General features: G+C 34.7%; 1 protein-coding gene across 1 annotated transcript; it reads left to right on the forward strand.

Moving 5' to 3' along the window:
- The first annotated feature begins 933 nt into the window (after nucleotides 1–933).
- tmsb1 (thymosin beta 1) lies at nucleotides 934–3,688 on the forward strand. Its single transcript, XM_055177513.2, has 3 exons — nucleotides 934–1,075; nucleotides 2,307–2,419; nucleotides 3,311–3,688. Exons 2-3 carry the CDS (start codon nucleotides 2,317–2,319, stop codon nucleotides 3,349–3,351), a joined length of 144 nt encoding a protein of 47 aa, XP_055033488.1. The 5' UTR covers nucleotides 934–1,075; nucleotides 2,307–2,316; the 3' UTR covers nucleotides 3,352–3,688.
- The last annotated feature ends 5,677 nt before the right edge of the window (nucleotides 3,689–9,365 follow it).

Raw genomic sequence — 9,365 nt, forward strand, 5'->3', positions numbered from 1 at the left:
CTGTGACTCAGAAGCGGGTGGAGTTATGATAATGACCGTCCGGCCCAGGAAGTAAACTGTTGCCTACAATCCGTGTGTTTGTTGTAGTCCAAGAAAAAAAGATTTAAGTTGGAGACCAACTTGCGTCATCATTTACTTTGGGGTTTGTACCTTTGCATATCGTTAACATGTAATAACACACACACACACACACACACACCCCAAAGGATGTGTAAAATTGTAACTCGGAAAATAGGTGTTCTTTAAACAACTAGAACCTGTCAATCTTTTTTTCACACCTGAAACTTTTTATAAATTAAATATAAAATACATTTTACGTAATGGTCAACAATTAGATTTAATTGAAGCTATATTGCTTTGCCCAAACTATTCTTAAGTAATTGTAATGATATTTTAAATAATAGTTTGTAGCTAATCCCAAATGGGACTAAACAACAATCCTTCATACATCAGAGAAAATACTATTTGATACACTTTTTGTTTATTTGCACAATGTCAATTTATCCAGTGGGATCATGACCGCAAAGGTATTCATGTCTGATCGCCTTCCTTAAAATACAGCAACTGAAGGTTGATCGCCGGAAGATGGCGCTGCTGACACATTTATCTCCCCCGAACCGCTGTTTTTCATCCTAAACCTAAACACAACATCCCGCGAGGTTAGTCAGTAGTTATATATCCCCTCTAGCCAGAGTCCACTCACCCTCTGCACTTCAGCACGAAGTCCCTCAGTCGCAAAGCCTTGCTCTTCTCCTCGTTACGAGTTCGTTCGTTGTTCGCCCTTAATTTATTTCACATTGCTACTGGTATTAGTCATTCGCACAAACTTCACATCGGGATTACCAATCAGAATTGCTGACTGTCTATCCAACCAACCAGAATGCAGAACCGCTACAGGTCAATCCAATCATAATTCAGAAGTGAGAAATTGGGCCAATCAGATCGCGCGGATTACCACAGCGCTGTTGTGAAACGGAGGCGTGATTGCTATTTAAACCAACTGCCCACCTTCAGCACGCACATAGGTTCTGTCAACGACATTTACTGTGGTAAATATTTTTGAGGACAGCTCTAGGTAAGTCACTAAAAGTACAAAGAATTAAATATTTGTTTCATCAGAGAAATGCTGTAGCATATCTTTTATGTATTTCTCCAGAGATTGTTATGCAGTATAGATGTCTCTTTAAAGTGTGCAGGTAAAACGCACGATTGTAAACCAATGCGATTGTAACATTCATGTAAACTCTATTTGATGTATATTTTAATGTTAAAAAATGAACACCTGCAAATGTCAAGGCTTTGCAGCATATGTTAATAATGCGCATTACCTGAGTGTGCGCGTGCGCCGCGCGCTTGAGAGGAACATAGATGTTTATCTTTGCTTCGGGCAGGGTGCCTGTTCATTATAAACAGCACTACACAATAATATCAAACTGAACCTTTCCGTTATTAAAACATATCAGGAATTTCACACAGTCGTCTGAGATATTCATACTGGGTGTGGTGAACACGTGAATATATGCATGCTTAGTTTAACGGTGTAGTTTCTAATGCAGTTTTATGTTTTAGTAAATTGTATGTGTGTGTAAAAAAATGTGTGAGCTATACACCTTATCAGGCTTTAAGTCTTTAACAGTTCAAGGCCTGGTCACTTCTTAAGATTTGTATTGTCTTTCTGTTTATTACATGTAATAATCATTTATTATCATTTGACACAGAAGGAAAAGGTTAAATATTAATGCACTATCAAAAGATTTGAACATTGAGGTTCTTGACAAAACACTTTTTATAGAGGATTCATTTCGCACCATAAAAAAGAACAGAGGGTGTCCAAATATCTTGGCAGATCATTGCATAGATTCATTTTGTAATGTTACTTCCTCTTGTTGTGCAGATCTTTCTGTAATACTGCCAGTATTGTGTTGTTATCTTATGCACAAAAGTTAGGCCTCAGTTCGTTAAAAAAAGTTCAAATAAAAATCTCCTTAAAAACCACAACTGCAAAATACGCAGCTTTGTGAAGTAAAAGCATTTAATGGTAGGTTGGTGATATTTAATGTTGTTTGTTGGAATAAGGACCTGTGTAACCTGGTTTTTAATGTGCACCTTAGAGGAGGGTGGGGTCCACCTGCATGTTCATACAAAGTGAGGGAAACTTAAAACTTGGAGGAAATGGGTAGTTGAAAACTTCTGCTTTTGTTAAAAATGTGGTTTGACAATGAGACACAGTTATATACCTTGTCAGTTATATCTGCTCACAAAATACTCATGAATATTTTGGTATTGAATTACTCTAATTCACACAGACTCGCCAAAATGAGTGACAAAAACCCTGTTAAAGAGGAAGTGAAGCATTTTGACAAGAAATGCCTGAAAAAGACGAATACAGCAGAGAAAAACACTCTGCCAACCAAAGAGGGTAAGCGAGTTTGGCAGCTTCATGTTTCATTGTTTCAGTACATGTAGTTTGGATTTGCACAGTCTTGTGCTGATCTGACACACACACACACAGAGAGACACACACACTGCACAATTCTCAAGATAACACGAAGAAAAAAAAAACAGACCGCCTCTGCCTTTGTTTCACCTGTGGCCTATCAACAAAAAAAAAAACCACAGTTAAACCCATAAAGGTGTGGCTCCTGACAGATTCAAACCCTACTGCAACATTGTTACACAAGATTTCCAAACAGCTTATGATAGATTGATTTGAGACTTTTCATTTTGCTGCTAGTTTAGTTAAGTTTTTAAGTTAAGTTTTTAATAATGAATAATATGATCACATATCTCCTCACTATTAAAGCTGTAGATTTATGCATTTGGTTTCTCTTTAACATCTCTGTGTGCTACAGTAATCAGACAACACAGTAAACCATCTTGGACATATTTCCACAATGTTTTTATTTAATGCCTAAAGCATGTTGCTTTCATGGTCAGTGCAAATAATTCACCATCAATTTGCATGTACAGTTTCCTTTCCAGGGAATGTACTTTTTTTTTTATGAATGCACATAGATTATGATGATAGTAAGTTCAAGCTATGTTCATTGTGTCTCTGCTGTACTGTGTCTTAACCAAACTATTTGCCTACTAAATGTGAAACTTCCATGCGACATGACAGCCAGTTACAACATGTCATGTTTAAGATACAGTTATGCAACGTTTTTGACAGATGAGAGTTATATGTCTTGTTGCTTAGTATGAGCAGTGAAACATGACACAACATTATACAGAAATATGTATTTCTTAACCTTTAGTCAAATTGATTCACATTGTTCATTGTTGTAATTCACGATTCCTCTTTTCACAGATATTGAGCAAGAGAAAAAAGCTGTACAGGCGGGAAAATGAATCTAACCTGTCACCACTCCTCTCACTTCCTGTCCCGCCCCCCTTGGACCCTCTACTTCTGCATATGAAATCATACTAAAATCATTGTTATTTTTTACTGTACAAGATGAAAACTGTATAATCGTGTTTTAATTGCAGCTGTGGATATTTTCAGTCTTTTATCATGTTATTTTGAGAGGTGACTGATGTTTTTGCAGCCTTCTGTCATCAACATATCATGACTGTCAATGCAACTCGTGTCATCTGAATCTGCTATTATTCGTGACCGGTTAATCTTATAAATAACATGTAAGATGATAGTTTTGTTTTATAAATAATAATAAAGTTTTAAAATGTATTCCAGTGAATTTAGTACTGCTGTTGTACACATTAAAAGCAGAGTGTACGATTTTTGAAAAACACTTTGGACCATCAAAACACACTTGTAGCCAATTAGCAGTAAGGGGCGTGTCTACTAACGGACATCATTGCCTGGGGTGCGTATGTGTGGGGCGGGTCTATCAAAAGAAGGTCCAGATTCTATTGGGGTAGGGGTGTGTTTGTTTCAAATGTTAACATTGGCTTTCAGAAATCATGTACCCTGCCTTTAACAATGGGAACATTTCATAGAAAAAGGAAATACATAAATATGTTTTGGTTTTGTAAAAATGATTAGATTACATATACAGTGTTGGGTAAGTTACTAAAAAAAGTAATTAGTTACTAATACTTTAATTGTGTAATTAGATTACTGTATGCATTACTATCTCCAAAATGTGTTTAATTACGTATTACTAATTACTTGTTAAATGATACAAAGATATGCTTGAAATGGCTCGAAAAGTAAATATGATTTATAAGGAAGTAAATAAATTATTCTGGTCACACAATTTAAGGTCCAATTCTCACTAACTATTAACTACTTTTTAATATACTCCTAATTACTGCTTGTTTATACTTAGTAAAGTAGTTGTTAAGTTTAAGTAGGCCTATTGCTAGAACTGGGTGGATTAAGAATGTAAAGTAAGGTTTTGCAGAATCAAGCATTAATATGTGCTTTTAAAGTACTAATAAACAGCCAATATATCTGTAATAATAATGCCAATAACCAACTAGTGAGAATTGTAAACTACACTATAGTGTTACCATTATTTTTATTAACTTTCCAAAGTATTCAAAGCGAGAAGGATACATAAAAAACATGCATTTTAACCTTAGACTTTAAAGGGCAGTTTTCCTGACAGGGATTAGACTAGTCCTAGACTAAAATAAATGTACGAGCTGTCCAAACTGAAAACAACTTAAAATACATCAGTGCCCTTTGTTTTGCCTCAAAATGTTTTTAGTAAGGCGTGTTATATTTCCTAATTAAAGGCCTAGTCAGCTAATCCCTGTCTGGGAAACCACCCCTAAATGTTGATATTAAATCCACTATTGTATTCTTCAGTCCAGTATTTAAAGTAACTGTAATTGAATTACAGGAAAAATAAGAGTAATCCCGTATTTTACCTTTTCAAGGAAAAGTAATTAAAATACAGTAACTAATTATTTAATAACTAGTTACACCCAAAACTGGACGTACACTAGAAGGAATGGGTTTCATCTTTTACATTTGACACCAAACATTCGTGTGTTCATATCTAAAAACAACCAACAGTCTAACATAAGCATTTATTTGTTTAGCAGACACTTTATTCAAAGCAGCTTGCAAATGAGGATAAAAGCATATATTCATGGGCTTATGTTGCACAGTAACTTCCAATCACATTTCAGTGTTGTACAATGTGTAATGTGTGTGAATTGCAGCACATTATTCCTCTTGCTGTGGTTTTTGGACTGTTTTAGTCTCTGCCAAAGAGAAGCATTCCCAAAGAATTCCTTACTGTAATGTTTATACATTTCAGGCAGATTGCACCATGTCTCAATTCTGTAATGATCAGATATATAAAGTCTTTGTTTTATATTTTTCATGGAGTGCAGTCTTTATAATGCTGACCTTTTCTACTTCATTAAACCTTTCCATAGAGAGTTGCTTGTTTGCAAAGGCAAACCTCATTCCTATTGATTATGGTTAGTGACTTGAACAAACCAAACCCTGTTAAACGTTGGCATGTAACCCGCACAGTGTTTTCTGCCATGGACAAAAATGATTCCTCGGCTGTTTAAGGGTGTGCTATAATTTTTTTGGCGATTGGACTTATGCAACCACATTGCATTGTTCTGGCAACCACCCAGAGCACTGTATACATTAACAGAAAAAAGGGCGTTACTGTAGCGTTACAGGTACCACACTCACTGACATCACCATATATATATATCACTGTAAAAAAATTCTGTAGAAATTACAGTATTACTGGGTGTTACTGGCAACTAGCTGCCAGTAACTTACCGAAGATTTTACATTTATGTTATTTACTGGCAACATTTTGTTCAAAGTTAAATGAATATGAAACATTTTTAGACTTTATCTTCTACAGTAAGTTACTGGCAACCAGCTGCAAAATTACAGCAATTTTTTTTACAGTGATATAAGTTATTGTGTAGTATTTTCTTGCACATGTAGCGTACTTATGCAAATTATGTGTATGTATTTTAAAATCACAAACAACATCTATACTAAATATATATGTGGTTCAGTGAGTAGCACGGTTGTCTTGCAGTAAAAAGGTCCCTGATTTGAGCCCCGGCTAGGTGGATTTTGCATGTTCTCCTTGTGTCAGTGTGGGTTTACTGCGGTTACTCTGGTTTCCTCCCAGAGGCCAAAAACATGCAGATTAGTTAAATTGGAGATGCCAAATTGCTCAAACCTGTGTGTGGATCAACTTTTGCATGGTTTAACCTGTTCCTGCCATGAATATAGCCGTAGATGCTGGAATGGTGTTAAGAATGAACACATAAACAAACACACAATGAATTCATCTTCAGCTAGAGTATCTGGCCATAGGATCATTTCCCAAGACACGTGCAAATTTATAAAATATTGAATGCACTACAAAAGTGGCTACTAAATGCTTAAATGTAAAGTAATATAAGTATATCTTAAGCATGTAGCTTAAGAGGTCATGTTAGGTGAACTGAAGTAAAGTATTTTTTCATTGTAATTTCTTTTACTATTATTTGTTTGTACTTTAAAAAACCAAATTCTCTTCAAAATATAAAAGCATGATATAGGTCAGTGCTATAGCAATGTTAATGAAACTATTTCTTTATATGCACAAACTCTGAGCTTTCAGAAGAAAAGTTTACCTGCCAGATGAACCACAACGAAAACAGAAAAATGTCTCTGTGATGCTCCAGCAAGAGTTTACATGAATGGAATGACATAAATCATGTGGTTTTAAATAGCTGTTGTTTAATGTTTACAGCGTTTCTATATAAATGTATTCTTTTTAATCAATTAATCAAAAATTGTATACATTTCTATGATTATATATAAGGGTGTTCATGTTAGGTCCTTTAAGGGATTATAAACAATTAGCTCAATGCTGTTTAAAATAGTTTTAAATATTATATATCCAGTCACAACACAGAACATGTTAACTTCACAAAAGTATGTCGATTAACTACCCTTATCTGAGTCTGTACCACACCTTTACTCCCAAACTTACATTTCATCCTCACTTACAGTTGTGTAAAGACGTGCCAAAAGGTGTGGTGGAGTACACTGACACATGATAACTGTATTATTTTAACTAGTATATTTGAAGTTTGAAAAATAAATATATGCAAAATGTATATGTAACAAAAAAGGCTGAATACCTGTAGTGTTTTGTTTTATCTGTATAGATAGCAACATGTTTATGCACGCAGAAGAAAGATAACAAACCGCATTGATGCACATTCCATACGTCAGCAGTATGAACAACATATTGATTCCACAGACATGTGCTGTATGAATGCATATTATTAATTCACAGAGATAAGGAGCGCACTGAAAGTGAAAAATAACTATACGACTATTTACCACAAGAATTTAGGTTCTAAACAAGAATGTGTTTTATTGCATTTGGACATGCATGGTCATGTCAAGGGTGCATACTTGTGTGCTGGTGTAGACTGATCAGATATAGCTATCAGGTATTAAGAAGAAAATACAACCTGTGGGCAGATGTTTATGTGTGTATTTGCGTAAGGCTCTTTATACGACAACATACTGTATATATGAGATACAATATTTTGTTACTGTAATCAAATCGGTTTCATACTTTACTTCACATTAACATTTAAGACAAAGTCAAATACACATACAGAACATCACAAATATATAGCATGCAATGTAAGATGGTATACATTTGTTATGGTCCTTCAATCTAAGTCTATGGGACGTTTTCACCTTTATTATGTTGCGCAAGGCAAAGGTTTGGTCACTACGAAAGTTAAAGTACATTTGATTCATTTAAGGTCTACATTGTGAGAGACGAGTTACTGTGGGTTTGTGTTATCACTTTAATCAATACTGAACAATACTGATACTTGCATTACCAACCACAACTAATAACATGCATTACAAAAATAAGATATATGAATTTTGAAAAACTGCAGCGCAAGAACTCTTCCATGACTTTAAGACATGAACCAGATTTTAATCCTGACACTATCAAGTTGTTTTAGACTGTTAGTATAGTAGGCACTCCGACACACCCATGCACACAAAGTTCACTTTTTATCGGCTACGTATGATGTCACCACACACACACACACACACACACACACACACACACACACACACACACACACACACACACACACACACACACACACACACACACACACATGCATGCATACAGACAGACACACAAACAAACACACACCTCTAATCACTCACATTTTGTGTACAACTTCTAAGAGAAACTTGTTTGATGGCATACTTGCTCATGTAATACTACACTATTGCTAAACTTTTTAAAATCTTTTTAGTTTTATTTATTTTTAACTTTGATAACCGTCACGCTTCATTCACCATTTTAATTTTTCTCATTTTTATATGTTATATCGTTGTTTATTTAATGTTTTTCTTTTTTTTAGTTTGGAAACCTCCAGATTTTACAAGCTTGCCACCACATGTTAGTGGCCGCCCATTTACTGCTCATCGACATCTGTGATTTTCCACAAACACTGTAGGCCTATATTATGACATTAGTATTTTATCATATTGTTTTATTATAATTACATTATTATACATTAATACAAAGTAGACATAATAAAAATTCAAAATATAAAAAACTGCTATAATGGCACAGAAGAGTGAAAATGATTGCAAAATCATACCACATGACATCTGCTAATGTTTGCTGGAACATTTATCAGAACTAAATAAGAACTGTGTTCTACGATTAGTTAACAAAAACAAAGCATTACTCTTTTATTTAAACATTAGCTTTATTTTTTTAACAATTTAGAATTAAACATATAATGTGTCATGTTCTTTATGCACAGTGATAACATGCAGCACAAATGCTTGTATGGTTGTAAATGATGCATTAAAATCTCTCTCTCTCTCTCTCTCTCTCTCTCTCTCTCTCTCTCTCTCTCTCTCTCTCTCTCTCTTTCTGGCTCTTTCTCTCTCTGTGTGTGTAATGAATAGCCAGAAGTGTAATTAGGAAGCTGTTAAGGGTGCGGCTTGGACATTATTTCTAATTTTATAGTGGATATCCTGCAGCAGGCCTTGCTTTTTGATTTAAGTGGTAACACACTTCAAACGTCTTCAGTAAAAGTTAAAAAGTATTTCAGTTAAAATAAATTTCAATATGTAATATTGATAAACTAAAACTAATAGTGTGCAGAATGGCATAATATAATATTTTCTTACTATTTTGTTAAACTGTATTGTGTGGCGTACAGCCTTTGGCATGGATTAAAGGGGAATTTGTCCCAGGCCTTATGAATTGTGCAACAGCCACGCCTACAACATTTCTAGTAGGCTATGCAATGAGAGCACACTGTGTGGGGTAATATGGCAGTGTGCTTGACATTTTATAACGTTTTAACATAGAATAAGAATAACAATGGAAAACAGCCATTGTTATGCCCATAAT

This window comes from Misgurnus anguillicaudatus, chromosome 16, assembly GCF_027580225.2.
Source record: "Misgurnus anguillicaudatus chromosome 16, ASM2758022v2, whole genome shotgun sequence".
NCBI lineage: Eukaryota > Metazoa > Chordata > Actinopteri > Cypriniformes > Cobitidae > Misgurnus > Misgurnus anguillicaudatus.

Bases quoted from the DNA above. Each gene is read 5' to 3' on its own strand.
- tmsb1 (XM_055177513.2), top strand. From the start codon at position 2,317: ATGAGTGACAAAAACCCTGTTAAAGAGGAAGTGAAGCATTTTGACAAG. The intron at 2,420-3,310 runs GTAAGCGAGTTT...CTCTTTTCACAG, and splicing joins CACTCTGCCAACCAAAGAGG to ATATTGAGCAAGAGAAAAAA.